We start from the raw sequence: 15,820 nt of genomic DNA on the forward strand, positions 1-15,820 counted from the left end.
TCTGTACAGAAGACAGCTAAGCCAAAGCAATCTAGAACTGCCTGCTGCCCAAGAAATAAAGGTCAGGACCATTGTGTTACATTTTATGTTTATCTTGGAAGCAATCTTAACTCATACATCCTTTAGAGAGACTAGTAAAGCTTCTACCTTGGACTGCCTGGAGACACCCACGCAATCGGGCCTCCAAGAGAGAAGCCTACAACAAGAGTACAAGATGGTATTTCTCCACAGTAAGAGCAATTAGTTTTAAATGAGAGTCAGAGACTGACTTCTCATCTGACCTAGAGCTGAATAAGCAAACACATACAAGTTAATAAACAAACCAAACTAAATAAAATAACCTAGCTCTAAGTGCAAAGTCGAAAAAATAACTGGTCTTCTGGCAAACTCCTATGTGGATCTAGCAAGGTTCAGCTTGTTATACTGAGTGCTGCAATCACCAGAATCAGTGACTGTGATAGAAGACTCACTGGGATATAATGGGAAGTGAGGAAATTGGTTTAGCTCTTGCCTGGTCTCAGTAGAGCACTGTAGGAAGCTGAGAAGTTAAAGGGCATACAGCTTCTTAATTCAAAGGGAAAAAGAGAGAGATATGCTGGTCTGGATTGCCTCCAGGTAGGAAGGAACAGTTGTTCCACATACGTCCATAAAACGACCCATGCTGGATGAAATACCAAGTTCATTGCAGGCATTTCCTTATCAAAGAAGCTTGTTCAAGAAGAAAAAAGGTACATCATAGGGAAAAAAAGAAAAAAAAATAAAAGTCTGACGCTGCTGAGAGATACATGAAAGAGGTCATAAGAGTCCACAGTAAGCAAAGGATGCGACTGTAATTATTACAGACTGCATGGACCAAGACTAGTAAACAGATAAACCCAGAAGGATCAAAGTGCATATTGAATTCTACAAACAACCTCCTTAAAATATACAGATGGCAGAGTTATCTGACATAAGCAGGGATCTCATCGGTTTGGAGAAAAAAAATCTCAGAACTTCAAAAGCATCATCTCTGTCCCTTTAAAAGTAGGTGGCACTCCCGAGCGGATCTGCCAGCACTTTGGCATCGGGTAATAATAACGGGAGGGTTTTTAGAAACGGGGATTAAAACAATACTGTGTGTTTTGTTTGTTTGTTTGTTTGTTTGTTTTTCCTGGACGCAGCAGAATGGTTATAAAACCTTAGGTAAGCTGGGAATTAATAAACTTTTTAGATTTTGCTTTGAAACAGAGCGCGTGTGGCAAAGAAACAGTTCTCCGTCCCAGAAGTTAACGTAAAGTGTAAATCCAGCACGGCGCAGTGATGGAGACCACACAAAAGCCAGCCATCAGCCCCCCGTCCCCTGTCAGCAGACCCTCACTGGGGTAAGTTTGTTGTCGTTGTTTCGACATTCGGGTCAGGAGAAGAAAAAGCCATTTATCCCCCCAGGATTTCCGCAGAAAACGCTCAGCGCAGCCCGGGCGCTAGCTGATGCTCGGCCAGTTCTGGCTGTGGCGCTTCGGGCGCTGCCTCCTAGTGGGGGGAGCAACATCTCCGATAGTAAGAGGCATCATCCCCTCTTTTATTTAAACAAAAGCCAGCCTCCTCTGCTCACATCTCGAAGACGAGGGGGAGAGCTTCAATCATCACACATCCCGAGGATTGTGCAAAAAACGTGCGGCGAAGCCGCCCATGGCTCTCCCGCATCCCTCCCACCCAAAACGCCGATAAGGGCCGGAAATGTCTCGCTAAAGCCCCGGAGCGGGAGGAGCGGAGCGAACCAGAGGAGGCGCCGCCGCGACCGCCCAGGGTTTAAATGCCCCGCGGGGGCGGGCTAGCAGTGCGGTACCGCCCGCTCCGCTCCCTCCGCCCCGCTCAGCTGACAGTGGGGCCGTTCGGTGCCCGCTCGCCGGAGCCGTCGCTGCTCGGTGCCCGCCGGAGCCGCTCGGTGCCCACCCGCTCGCCGCGGCCTGCGCGCTCCCGCCGGGGATGGGGGCCGGCGCGCCGTGACCGTCCCGCGGGCGCGCCCCCGCGCAGAGCCGTGCTACCGCAGGGAGCCGCCGCCGCCGGCGGGATGAGCGGGAGCGGCGCCCCCGGGCCCGGCGCGGCGCCCTGTCGCTTCGCCCACTACTTCGTGCTGTGCGGCATCGACGCGGAGAGCGGGCTGGAGCCCGACGAGCTGGCAGGTGAGCGCTGCCGCTGGGGCCGGGCGCGGCGCGGAGGCCTCGCCCGCAGCCGCACCGCTGCGGCTCGCTGCGGCCCGGCGGGCTTTTGGGATCCGCTGCTTCAAAATGTCTGCCCCCCCAACCCCGAGGAGGGGGAGAAGCGAAACGGGGGAGTCGCCCCGCCGGCAGAAACCGCAGGGAGGGAGCAACTTTGAAGGCTACCGCATCCGCGGGAGAGCTGGTGGAGCATCCCCGGAAGGCAGCTCCCGCGGGGGGCGTTTGTCTGTCGGCCGCCGGGATGCGCCCTCCCCCGCCGGCCGGGCTCCGCCGGTGCCCTGGTCCCTAATGGTGGAAGGGGAAAGGCAGCCCTGGGCGGGAGGGTGCAGCGGCTCTGCCGCGGCCAGCGGCGTGCGATTAACGGGAGAAGGGTATGGAGGGTTGCAGAATTGAGGGGAGCGGAATGATCGGGCTTTCTGTCGGGGCAGATGCATTTTCATCTCTATTTCCACTAGAAAGGGCGGGGGGGGCGGTGGGGAATCTGAGAAGAATGGAATAAATTAGTGGAATCGCATCTTTAATTATGTTGCTTCATTCATATCTTATGTCTATTCGGAAATAGTCTTTCTGCATCCTTCGTTCTTTCTCCATCCCCAAGAATGTTACAGAATCAAAGAGTGAAATGCATTTTCAAAAATATTTCTTTTTGGAGAGTTTATGACTGGGTTTGAGTTGATGATGTTGGGAAAAGGTAGTATTCCTTCCCAAACGTCCGTTGTGTTTAAATAAAAGGAGCTGTTTGTCAGTTTTTACACACAAAATTAGCTTCCATGCTATTGAGCCCTGTTATTAAAGATTTTCTCTCTGAGTTGAGTGAGAAAGCCCTTAAGTGCTTATGTTTCACCGTTTGTATGTGTTTACACTGCAAGTGAATGGGCTGTGAATGAAATTGAAGGCAGCTGTAGCTGTCACAGTGTGCACCTCTGCCAGGTGATGGGATCCTGGCAAGGTTTCCACTGCTATCGTGTCAGGAAGTACCTCACCTTCCTATTGTGTAAGAGAGACTTGATGATCTACATCACTGATCAATGTACTCTGGTTGAAGTTCATATTTTTGTAACCTGTAAGAAGGGTGGATGCACGCACCTGACGTTCCAAGGAGCTTTATCTTAATGCGGGGTGCCTAGATCTTTTCCCTTTGCAGTGAGCACACTCTGGAGGTAGCCCTAGGATCTCCAAGCTGAAGTATTAGCCAAACATGCTTTAACCTCTGTTTGCTTTTTAAAGTGTACTAGTGACCGCAATTGTATCTTTTCAGTTTTGCTGCTTTTCGTAGAAAACTCCTGGCTCGTGACCCATCTCTCAGCTGATGGTGTACAGTTGGATTTGTATAGTATGACCTCTTAGGGTTTCAGCTTCTTAAACTTTGAGTCATCTTGAGTTCTTCTGTCTGAAAAGAAACTATTTTTAAAAACGTAGAGCGCACCCGTCACAGGCTGGCAGGCTCTGCCTTCCCTGATGAGTACCCAGACTTTCAGCTTGTCTTTTGCTCATTTCTGCTCTGTTTCCCAGTGAGATGCGCAGGCGTGTTCTTGGAGTGCTGCTCAAGGACAGGCTGAGCACAGTGGGTTTGTGCTGTGCAGTAGCTCAGCTACCAGGGCTCCACTTTCATGGTCATTCAGTAGGTTTAGTTGAACTGCCCCAGCAACATGAAGTAGATGTCAAAGCTAAAGCAAGTCTTCCTCTTTGTTTTTCTGTAAAACAAAGACATTTTGGCACATCTGTGATATGTCCACTTATAAAAATTAATGCAACCATTAATAATTTCAAAGAGAAATTACCGCAAGTAGTTGTTTTTAAAGCAACTGGGGCTTCTTTTTTCTCCCTCCCCTCCATCTGGAAATCACAAGTAGAAATCTCTACTGTAACTCATTTAAACTAGGCGAGGTCTAGCAGTATGGCTTAAACATACAAAATGTTTTGGTAATGCCAATTTGGGAGGCAACCTAGGAGGGTTGGGATATGGTAGAGGAAGAAGTGGAGTAAAAGAAATATGATGAGACTTAATATTGCCTCTGAGCAATGTTATATTTTTAGGGACTCGTGACAAGAGCTTTCTGCTATCAGCTGGGAGCTCAGCAGTTGGAGATGTTAGAGAAGAACAGGGAGTGCTGTGAGCTACAAATATAATGCGACCGCGGAAAAATTAACTCTCCTTTTAGATGGAGCTGAGAAAACATTTCTGCTAAAGCTTGGGGGGTGTTAATGTCACTGTAGGCAAACAGTAGTGAGACCTCATCCAGAAATCTGTGTTAACAGTTTTCAAAAACCAAGTTACCAGGGTTGAATTCATAACCAAACAGGTGGGGAGAAAGAAACTCATGGAAACAGAAGTCTGTTGTGTCACAGAAAATTCACAAATTAAAGTTACTTCTTCCTAAAAATGCACTTACAACATTTTGTAGAAATAAATGGTCCTGTTTTTTCCAGTATTGAATTACATAGCTGTGATAGCTTCCCATGCTGCTAGCCTTGTGCTTTAAGAGCTTGTTGAGGTAAGTCACGGCGTCAATGAAAAGTTGTTGTGACTTAAGCTGCCACACAGATCATCCCCAATTTAGCAAAAAAGTAATTAAGAACCTGCTTATCTGCAGACCTGTGAGTCCCTTAGCAGCTGGTGTACACAAAGTGCCTTGCTCAAGCCAGGTCTGGCTGAACGGAGCTTTGCTAGGGCTGAGCAGGAGGAGACAAGAGAAGCAATTCTGCCAGCCCGGGGCCTCTCTTGTGAACAGAGAAGCAGAAGCTGAAAAGTCCTAGAGGAATTTTTGGTTTCCGGATAGTTACTGGTGATAAGCTGAGGCACAGATGCCTCACCAGGGTGTGTGGTGAGTCTTCTCCAGTGTCATTTGGAGCTCCCAAACCTGCATCCTCCCTTTGGTGGGGACAGCCGGGCACCCATCCCATGTGAATGCTTTCCTTGCCTGATGGGTTTAAACCCAAAATCTCTTTACACACAAAGCCTCTGCAATTAAAAAACAAACAAAAAAACCCAACCAACCAAAAAAACCTCAACAACCAAAAAAAAACCCACGAAACAGCAACAAAAAACCCCAAACCAAAATCAACCAAACCAAAAACCACAAAAGCCCCTCATTTACTCCATCAGGCATGAAATGAAATGAACTAAGTTTTTAATTGGATGTTTTCACAAAATGAAATGAAACAAAATCAAGGTTTTAAAGTTGTGTGAGGTCTTGACGTTCTTTTAGGCAAGAGTGACTTTCTTCATTGTTCTTGTTCCTGTGGATGCTCAGTGCTTAAAATAAATTTGGTAGATGAGAATTTGCCACTATGCAAATGGTTCACGTTGCTTTTTCCTTTGCCTGGATACTATTTTCTGGTACAGATTTTCCTATTTTTTTATTAGCAATTACTCCACATCTGGCTTTTCAAATGAATTAATTTTAGTTTTTAAAGCGAATTAATTTTGAAAAGTAAAAAGCTGGTTACTTATTGTTCAACTTGGTGGTGTATCCAGGCACACAGTGAAGTGGTGTATTGGATTCTAATGCTATCAAAACACTTGTGGCACAATCACAAAGCTCTCAGTCAACGATGGAAGAAAGACGTCTTTCTAGGGACTTGAGGGAGGAAATGAAGCTATTTAAGGATTTCTTGGCAATTAATAGTTGGAGAGGTCGGAAAAGAAAAGCAGGATATTTGATGTGAAATATCTTGAAAAACTTGAAAATTTCAGTATTGCTTTCTGTGCCCAGTTGGACTGCCCTAAAATAGGGTGAAGGCAGCTTTTCTTTCATGTTCATGGCTGATAGAAAATACGATGCAGTTCACTTTCATCTTCATGCCTGTATTTTTCACGTAAAACTGTTTTGAGACTATCAGCCTTGGAATTGCATATGCTTAAATGGGCTTGTTACAGTAAATATTTAACATCAGCTTAAACAAAAAGGTGTAATCATTCATTAATTGCTTATTTTGTTGTACTATACGAACTTTAAGTGTGTCTGCAAGGCACGTTTTTCTGGCTGTAGTGGCTTTTACATTTTACTTTGAGAGCATATTAGATTTTGTAGTATCTTTTTACAGAGTGTCACAAACTAGAATTTAGAAAAATCCAAAATACCTATATGTCGTTTAATAAGAAAACTAAATATCTTTTATTGAGGAAGTAATTTAGTGCTCTGGAAGAAAGGAGAGAGAGAATTACAGGTGGGTGTCTTGTTCCCAAGTGGAAGTGACCTCATCACTCTCTATAACTACCTGGAGGGAAGTTATAGCCAGGTGGGGATTGGTCTCTTCTCCCAGGCAGTTAGCAACAGGACAAGGGGGCATGGGCTTAAACTCTGCCAGGGGAAATTTAATCTGGATATTAGAAAGAAATTCTTTACAGAGAGAGTGCTCAGGCATTGGAGTGGCCTGCCCAGGGAGGTGGTGGACTCACCATCCCTGGAGGGTTTTAAACTGCGACTGGACATGGCACTTAGTGCCATCATCTAGTCAATGGACTGGAGTTGGACCAAGGGTTGGACTTGATGATCTCTGAGGTCTTTTCCAACCCAGTCAGTTCTGTGATTCTGTGACAGTTCTGTTTCATTGAGGATGCTGTTGCAGTTTGGAGGTAGAGAAGATGCAGTAAGCCAGCATGAGAACTGGGCTCTGAAGGACCATATTGGATGATGCCTTCTGCATCTCCGAATGTGAATATCAGTGGAGTTGTGGTAGCCCTCTTGCTGTGTGAAATGAAAAGTTTTATAGCTTCTTTCCACACATAAACCATAAAAATGTTACCTCATGGCTATGCTTACAGTGAGGATGTTTCAGTTATTGTATCTTGTCTAGCAACTTATTTTGTGCTGTCTAGTTCTGGCCACTGCATAAAGATTCACTATCTTATTGCCCTGGTTCGGTGTATACTTAAAAGCTGTAGAGAGCTTCACTACAACCACTGAAGCTGAGAATGCTTTTACCGGTCATGCTCGTTGGAAATGTTGAGTCTCTTGGGGAAGATAAACACTACTTCTGCCTCATGCCGTTTCCCTACAGATATTGGTAATTAATTTCCCCCCCAATTAAATGCTAGTTCAGTTCATAATGTTGAAAACCAAACAGGTTGTATTGCAATCTGGCTAACTGTTTTTTGTCTAGTAGGCTCTTATTTTTAGAAAGCTAAAGGACTTTTTTTGTCCTTGTGTGAGCTTGGCACCTGCGCGCTCACGCCTTGCAGAGCATCCCTGCAGCCTGTGCAGTTTCTCTACTGCAGTTCTCCATCCCGATTCCATCGTGCCAAGTCACCCTGCAGTGCCAGATAACTTGCTGGTATTGCTACGGCAATACAACTTCTCATGTACATGTCTTTTTCTGAAAATAAGTAATTGGGTTTTTTCCTGGTTTACTGGAAATAGACTGAGAAATTTCCCTTTACCAAGGAATATCTGAGCAGTTGCAGTTCCTGTTCATGACTTACGCAGTTGCCACAAACGAAAAGTGCACTACGGGAGTTATGCTTTTCATTTTTAAGTACAGTTCAGAGTTGCATAAAGGATTTTTGGAGGGATTGCCCAGGTTAAGTAATCTGGATGTGGATCAGAGTGATATAGGTGGAGGAGAAAACAGCTTGTGCTGTACAACTTAACAAAACTTAACTTGTTCCTCAGAAGCAGTTGTAGTAGATTGCTGAGGTTTTCTGATAATTATAGGGCTTGTGGGATGGATGGGACTCAAGCATTTCTCCCGCTTAAGAGGTGATGCTTAAATGCAGCGCTAAATCTTCTGACTTTATGGCCGGAATAAGGAAGTCTCATGGATGAGGGACTGGATGGAGCAGTTGGCTTATTATTGAAGTAACTTCTTTTTTTTTGTAACTTGTCATAATAAACAAGGAAACACTGGGTATACATTTTGGAAACCTGTTAAATAAGAATCTAAGCTGGGTTAATATTTTGTTCATGTGAAAACAAATCTTTTGATCTTGATCTGTGTAAGTAAAGAGCAGCTGTTATAGTTAAAGGGAGTTTGGAGATCATCCCTGCTTCTGTGCCACCTCAGCTTGATGCTGAAATGGAAATAATGTTTCTGCTCTCTTGTACGTCTTTAAAGGTGGTGGCGTGGACAATTGCTGTAATGGTTTCTTCTACAACTTGTTTGTTTGTTTTTTGCTGCTGGAGAAAGACAGAACTGCATTGTGACACCACACAGACTTTAAAAAATAGATTTCTGAATTATAAATTAAAGACTTAGCTGCTGTAGGAGGATTTCTGCAGCCAAAGGAAGCAGTGCTTTTTTATAAAGAATTGTCAATATTATTGACAAGTATCATCTCCATTTATAATAATCTTTAATAAGGACTGACTGTCTTGCTTACTCGGGTAACAGACCATTTGTGGAATTCCTGACGGTTGTGATGTATTATGCTTTAGTAATAGCATTTTCATTCTCTGTGCCAGAGAGACATTGGATTTAAATGCTCCCCCAACCCTGGTGTGACTATTCTTTTATATGTCTGCCCTCATCTAAGTTTTTATACTGTATTCCTTTGAAAATAAGGCATTTATTTGCTTGGAAAAAAAATCATTATTTGTATCAATAACACTGACTCACCAATGCTAAACCAAAGATAATTTTTTGTACTTTTTTGCTAGATAAGCTGCTGTTTTAATTTCCAAGTAGAAAGACTAAAGCCTTTTGCACTCTCAGAGGCTGTTTAGCTGCCAGCAGCAGTTGTTGCAGTAGCACAGAGGAAGGTGTGACCATGTACATGAGGGTTTGTTTTAGGGAAAATTCTAGTAACTGATCTGTTAATATTGGGGTATGTAGCTTTTTTTTTTTTTTCTTCACATAGTGTAAACCTCAGTAGTAATCAAATTACTGGCAGGCGAACTGGCTGAGATGCTGTCCTTCATAAGAACGACCTAAATCCAACTCTAATCTTGTCCCTGAGCATCAGCCTGAAGTCACGGCCAGTCCCACCCTGATGGCTTAGTGGTGCGGTGGCTGGGGAGCACCGGGGTCCCTGGGGCTGCAGCTATGTGCCTCGGTCAAAGAGCACTGAAAGGCAAACTTGCACGTGTCTTACTTAAAAGGGACCTATAAGAAAGACGGGGACAGACTTTTCAGCAGGGCTGGTTGCGATAGGACAAGGGTAATGGTTTTAAACTAAAGAGGGGAGATTCAGGTTAGGCATGAGGAAGACTTTTTTTTACTATGAGGGTGGCCCAGGTTGCCCAGAGAGGTGGTAGATGCCCCATCCCTGGAGACATTCAAGGCCAGGCTGGACAGGGCTCTGAGCAACCTGATCTAGTTGAAGATGTCCCTGCTTATGGCAGGGGGTTCCACAAGATGACCTTTGAAGGTCCCTTCCAACACAAACTATTCTATGATGTCCTGGAGAGTGTGGCAATGCTGTATCAGGCCTTGTCATGGCTAGGTGTTTGTAGGAAGCATGAAATTATAGTTTCGAGCCTATGCTGAAGGTCTTTGCCAGTGGAGAAGCTCCCTTGTCAGCATCCACCCCTGTGGTGGTCCTCACAGTGCTGGTGGAGAGTGGGATCTGGGGGAAGGGGATACCTACTCTTCTCAAAATGGGAAAGCAGAAACAGTGGATATGTCAGAATTGCCTAGGGCAGTGCGTGACTGGAGTATTGATTTCTCTGCTCAGCTGTTTGCCTGTGAAGCCTTTCCGTCCTCTCCAGGGCAATCTACCAGCACTGCAGGAGCTGTGCCAGCTCCCTGACACTGTGCCCACAGCATTCCTCTGCCAGCATGGCGCTCGCTGTAGGAAAACCTCCAAAATAAGCTGGTTGAAATGCATGCAAGCCAGCAGGGCAAGGGTGTCAGGGCTCTCTTGCCTGGGTTCTTTCACCTGCTTGTCATGGGCTAATCAAGTTGTCCTTAATGCCAGCTCATTCCTGAAACACGCCGGCAAACGTACAGCCTGCAAAGCCTCTGCGCAGGCTTGACACTGGATATGCGGCTGGCACGCTGCTTCCTGCTGCAGCTGCTGATGTGCTGCAGTGAGGGCTGGAGTCAATGAGAAATGTGAATGAAGCAGGGAAAGAAAAAAAATAAACAGCATTTGGACTTCAATCCAGTTAATGGTGTGGTGCTTGGTTGGTTCTATTCGAGGTCTGTAGGACCATTTACATATATGGGAAGAAGATCACGAGTAGCTTGTTCAGCCATCTCTTGTGCACATGGAGAGGAACTGTAACAGTCAATATATGAACCTTCATAAAGTTTGCAAGTGTAAGTAACTGACTTTTTTTAATCTACCTCTTGACCAGAAGGAGGAAATGTTACATTGAGGAAAAACAAATTTGGTTAGGTAACAGTAGATGTTCTCTGTGTTATTTTGGTCACATAAGTGATATTGACAATCTCAAATGGAAACAGGAAAGAAATGATGATGGATCATCACAATAAAAGACACATACTGGGGAGATGACTGATGTGTGACAGACAGCTGAGGTGTCGGATACTAACATGGCTGGAAGAAGCTTCTGTTACAGTATGAAAGTACAAACAGCTCAGTTTTTGCTCCTTGCTTGGAGTCAAAGATAGTTTTACTTGGCTGTCTGATTATTATATCTTAGCTGAGAGCTTCCTCGTTAGGATGTCCTAGGCTTGATGAAGACGCCTGGCTGGAAATGTGAAGCCATACTCCTTCAAGGTGAGGGGTTTTGCTTCTTCCTCCTTCTACATACCAACTCAATCTGTGAAAGATAACCTCAAAACACCCCAACAGATACTTAAAGGGTGACATGGTAAGAGTATTCCCTTGCTAATAGATACTCCATGTAGAGCAGTCATGAAGGACTTCACTAGATCTCAGTGAGCAGCTTTGATTGATAGTACACAATTTAACTCTTAGTAGAATATAACATGAGGGCAAATGTCTGGGTTTGGATCTGCAAAGAAAACTTGTTCTCTCATGGGAGAACAACTTTCAGGATTTCATACAAAAATGTCAGCAGTCCTTGTTTTGTGTTCAGAGGCACTGTCAGTCTTGGGGAGTGAGATTCCCCCTTTGCCCCCCACCTTGGAGCACAAACTTGGCTTTGCTTTACAGTCCTCTTAGTCACAAAATTACAACAACAGTTCTGGCACCTAGTAGCATTTTTTAAATAAGCTGCATATCAAATGGAGTCAAATCATGTTTCAAAGCTGTGCGAGTGGTAGGTTGCACAGCATGAAAGCTAGAAGAATCCCCTGTCCACCCTCTTCTTGGTATTCTCTTGTCATGTTAAAGACTAACACGTGGAAGGGTAAGGGGGCTTAATCTGAAACACCATTCTGTCTAAACAGTAACAGGATTAAAAAAAAAAAAAAAAGGCGAAGCTCAACTGTCATGGATATGTAGTGGCTGGTGCTTTTCATGCATGACTGAAATTATTTGTATAAATTTGCATTTTCCCCCTGGCATCTAGATAAACCCATGCTCATTTCCATGCATAGCTATTTTCACATGCAAACTGGCATGCAGTGGCATGCAATGTAATGCAATATTACCTGTGTAAGCTGTAACTATAGATACAAGGAAAAAGCAAGTGTCGCTGTGGATGCCCCTTAGCTAGGGCTCCCCAGGTGGAAGGGGTACTTCCAGTGTCTTGTGACTGAATGACAAGAGGGCTGAGCTCTTTGTAAAGAAATGATGAAACCAAACACTTACTGAACAGATAGTTTCTCAATGAAATATTGATCAAATGGGCCTAGCGGTCTGCTTTGGACTGACTGACATTTGAGGTGTAGCTGGAGCCCGCTGGGAGAGGAGGATGCTGTCATGGTCCACATAGGTACTGCTTACACTGACTTTAAATGTCTTGAGTTCTGGAGCCCAGGTTCTCGCTGGCCTGGTGACTGTCTAGAGGGTCCAAGTCCCTGATTTAGGAGTCCCCCTCTCCTGCTTTTTGTCTGGGTTGCTGCTGAGATGAATCCAGTCAGATAATGCAAATACCTTCTGCTAGGCCCTCTGGTCTCCCACCAGATGCTCAGGAAAGAGAATTGAGATTTATTTTTTCAGATTCAAACTATGAAGTATTTGAGCAAAGAATGCAATAATATACAATTGAGTAAATATTTGGCTTTTCATTGCTGAGGGAGGGGAGGATTTGCTTATTAGTTAGTTATTCACACAGTACTATTTTTCCATCAGTATTCCCACTTGATATTATTGTTTGCTTGATGCTGTGTAACACTCTGACGTGAATTTAAAATGAAGAACAATTTTATGCTTAAAACAACATAGACATGTTTATATAGGCTTTGTCTCAGCTGTGATGCTGGCTGGTGTGGAGAGATGAAGGGCCGTTACACAGTTTCTAGGATGGGACTTTTTGTAATGTAGATGTGCTTTCTCATTTTGTTTATTCTTCCAGTTAACAATTTGAAAATAGACAGCACCAAGTATTTGGGGCAGAATTCTCGCATTTTAGTTTAAAACAAAACAGGAGCAACAAAACACCCAAACCCCTAAAATTTTATGTAATCATATGAAGAAGAAATGGCTGGTTGTGACTCAATGCATAAAACTGCCAGGCACTTTGTAAAACAGCTGATGGTGATGTACGCTCTGTTGAAAAGCCTTGAAGGGTGTATTCTGCTATAGGTTTTGCCTTGTAAACACTTCAAGAATGTGAAGGGCAGGAAGAATGGTACTGCAGTCTCTCTAATGCACCTCTTTTTGGGTTGTTAACCTCTAATGTCTATGGTTATGTATCTGTTACGGGAGAATATTTATCTCTGGAAGTCAGGAAAGCAGCTCTTCAGCCCAGCTGAATTAGGTGTTTAGCCTTTTCCCAAGATTATGCTATTCAAGATAAGTTTGTCTGACTAGCATTTGCAAATATGTTGACTCTGGCTTCAGTGTCTCATTCTGGCTTTAGTGTGATAGCAGATGTTGTTTGACTCTCTTAATTCAAGCAGGGATGTGTAGTCTAGTGTTTTTATCTCAAATTGAGGAATGACTAAGAACTAAAGAATCCCAGTGTAAGGAATGCTATTAAGTAATCATATAAAAATAATATAAATCATATAAAAAATGAACATCTGCATAGGGCGAGGCAGCTGTAGCTGTGGTCTGCTGTCTTACTTAGCAAAGTGATGGCAGATGTTAACTTTAGCAGTAGCTGCTCTGGCTAATAATTTACTATAATTTCTATGCATGTTTCTTTGTTTTCTTTCTTCTTGGAGCCGCATGCAGGATGGTGAGTTGGGAAGGGAAAGAAAGAGCCCTGTTGAAAATTGCTCCGTCTAATACGCACATGAGGAAAAAAATCACCACCAACAACAAAAAAAGAAACCATTTAGCTTAATGGGGGGTGAACTTCCCATGAAAACTCTGCCTTAATGAGAGCTCAGGCCCCTCAGCCCTGCTTTGTCCCGGTCAGCAGGTGAGAAAGAGCTGAGGTCCCCGGCTCGGGTGCCCTGGCTGTGACCCAGGGGCTCGGGGCCCTGATTAGTTCAGCTCTTGTGCTTTTGGCGGGAGTAAGAATGAGAAAACATCTTGTCTTGGGGCCTGGATGTATTCATGCTCCTTGCCTGTAGGTCTGTGCTAGCGCTGGAGAAGGCATTTGTTCAGGAGCTGAGGAAAAAAAGGCACAGATTTAGGTCTTTCCTAAAGCTGAGAATTAATTGCCCGGAGCAACTATCGCAGTGAAATGTCCAAGATATCATACTTGATAGTGGTGAAGATCTGAAAACTATTTGCAATTCAAAATCTGTCTTGGTTTTCAGTTATTCGTTAGTATTTTGTCAGCACGTTGTGGCAGTGACTTCTGACTGTGTCCCAGCATCACTTGTGCACCAAACAGCTCAAAAGGGACGTTGACGCTAAGCAAGAGACCATCTGTGTTGTTAGTAGTGTAGTATTATCACACTTAACACTCAGGCTTGCATGATTGATAACCTGATCACACTAGACCTGTTTCCTTTATACAAAAAAGTCAAAAAAAAATACACCACCCCCCAAAGAAAATAATAATAATAAAAAAAAATCTGTATCCTTATCTATCAACTCCTGAGCCCATAAGTCAACTTTGTCAGAGGTGAAACTGAAAAGATGTGGGATTTTTTGTGTGTGAAGTCCCTGCGGCTAGAGCAGAGATCCTCATTAACCTTCCAATCATACAAAGGCTGTGAGAAAAGCAACAGCACTTTGTAAAGCAAGAGAGGCCCCTCCATGCGGATACCCTGGCAGGCTGATTAGCAGCCTGGGATGTGAGTGGAGTGAGTGTTGCATCCTGCCCATCTGGTGGGTCAGGGACTGAAGGGTGCTGAAGGGTAACCTGTGGTGCTGAGAGAGAAAGGAAGGTAGATGGGAGCTCACAGGCTTGTGTGAGCAAAAGGAGCTACAGATGTATGATATCATACTGTGATTTCTGTCCTGTTGCAGTAATGCGAGTGCTCTTCACCTATGCCTGTGAATCCATTCAGTTGTGTTAATGCCATCTTCCCTCATCTTTCCTTCTCGGCCTCAAAGGAAGATTATTTGTTAGGGGAGCAATTCAGCTACAGCTCCTATGATGTGATAACAGGTGGTGGAAGCAAAGCTGTGTTTGGCAATAAATAGCAACGCAAGGATGGTTGGTTGCTGGTCCAAGACCTTCCTCAAGGTCAATGAAAGGATGTAGGAGCTCGGTGGTGTTGGTGCTTTTGCATCCAATAGATGTATCTGTGCAAAAAGACTTATTTGCTTTTCAAAATGCACTGAGTGGGACATATGTGCTCAGGAAGGGGGTTCTCTACTTTTTTTTTTTTTTTCTCCTTAATCTTTCTCCTTCCCACATTTAAAACAAATCAGCTTATCCTCATGCTTTATTGTTTTAAAGTTATTTTGACCTTTCTGATAATATTGTTAAGAACCAAGAACTGTATTCTGATCTATTACAGTGCTAATGGTGCATAAGGAGTCATAAAACCCTATTAAATGCTTTAAATTTTGAGTAAAAGGCACCGCAAGGGATGGCTAATCACTCTGCATTTATGAGTCGTCTTGGAAGTAAATGGCAATATTCAGACGAATCTGTCCACCGAAAGAGCCTAGAAGGAGACAGCATTGCCTTGCAGTGCAGTGGGAGGGTGGCAATCCACACTTGATTAACGTTCTCATACCAAAGTGGCATTGCTCCATGCTTCCAGCAAGTTTGTTATAGATGAGTGCATTAATGGGCCCCCGGGTAACTGAAACTATGCTTGGGGAGTGTGAGGGGAAATTAGGATAAATGTTGCTGACTCAGTTTCTCTTTCTTAGATGACCTCTACATGTTTTTTCCAAGCAGTGCTTAAGTGATTCCATGTTAAAGTGAGCATTTTAAAATGCCTCTTGGCATCACTAACAGTCACAGAGCTGTTTTGTGTGGCCAGGTTATTTAAACCTTTTGTTTCCCTCAACTTCCTCCACCTGAAAAATGTTGTGTTCCTCAGATCCGAAAGACTGACTCTTGGTTAGTCACTGTTACACTATGCTGAGTTTCACTATGTTAGACAGATGTTGGGGTCAAACCTCCCTCGGGGCTGGACAAGTGGTCTTCTGAGCCATCTTCTTTTGAGTGGGTACAATTAACTGGTTGGTAAAAGTGTGTAGAGGTCTCTGAGGGCCGACGATAATTTGCGGTCCAGAAAGTCTGGAAATTATTCTAGCCTTAAGAGAAAACAATGCAGGAGGCTAC

General features: G+C 44.1%; 1 protein-coding gene across 4 annotated transcripts in view; it reads left to right on the forward strand.

Moving 5' to 3' along the window:
- The first annotated feature begins 1,832 nt into the window (after positions 1-1,832).
- The window catches only part of DENND5B (DENN domain containing 5B), a 119,929-nt gene continuing 105,941 nt past the window's right edge, over positions 1,833-15,820 (forward strand). The window contains exon 1 of one of the 4 annotated variants that reach the window (XM_065035135.1): positions 1,833-2,162. In XM_065035135.1, the coding sequence (XP_064891207.1) occupies positions 2,051-2,162 (112 nt within the window). In that variant the 5' untranslated portion in view covers positions 1,833-2,050. The remainder of the gene's footprint in view (positions 2,163-15,820) is intronic. The other 3 variants (XM_065035126.1, XM_065035093.1, XM_065035114.1) reach the window with 3 other exon arrangements.

This window comes from Columba livia, chromosome 1 (assembly GCF_036013475.1).
Source record: "Columba livia isolate bColLiv1 breed racing homer chromosome 1, bColLiv1.pat.W.v2, whole genome shotgun sequence".
NCBI lineage: Eukaryota > Metazoa > Chordata > Aves > Columbiformes > Columbidae > Columba > Columba livia.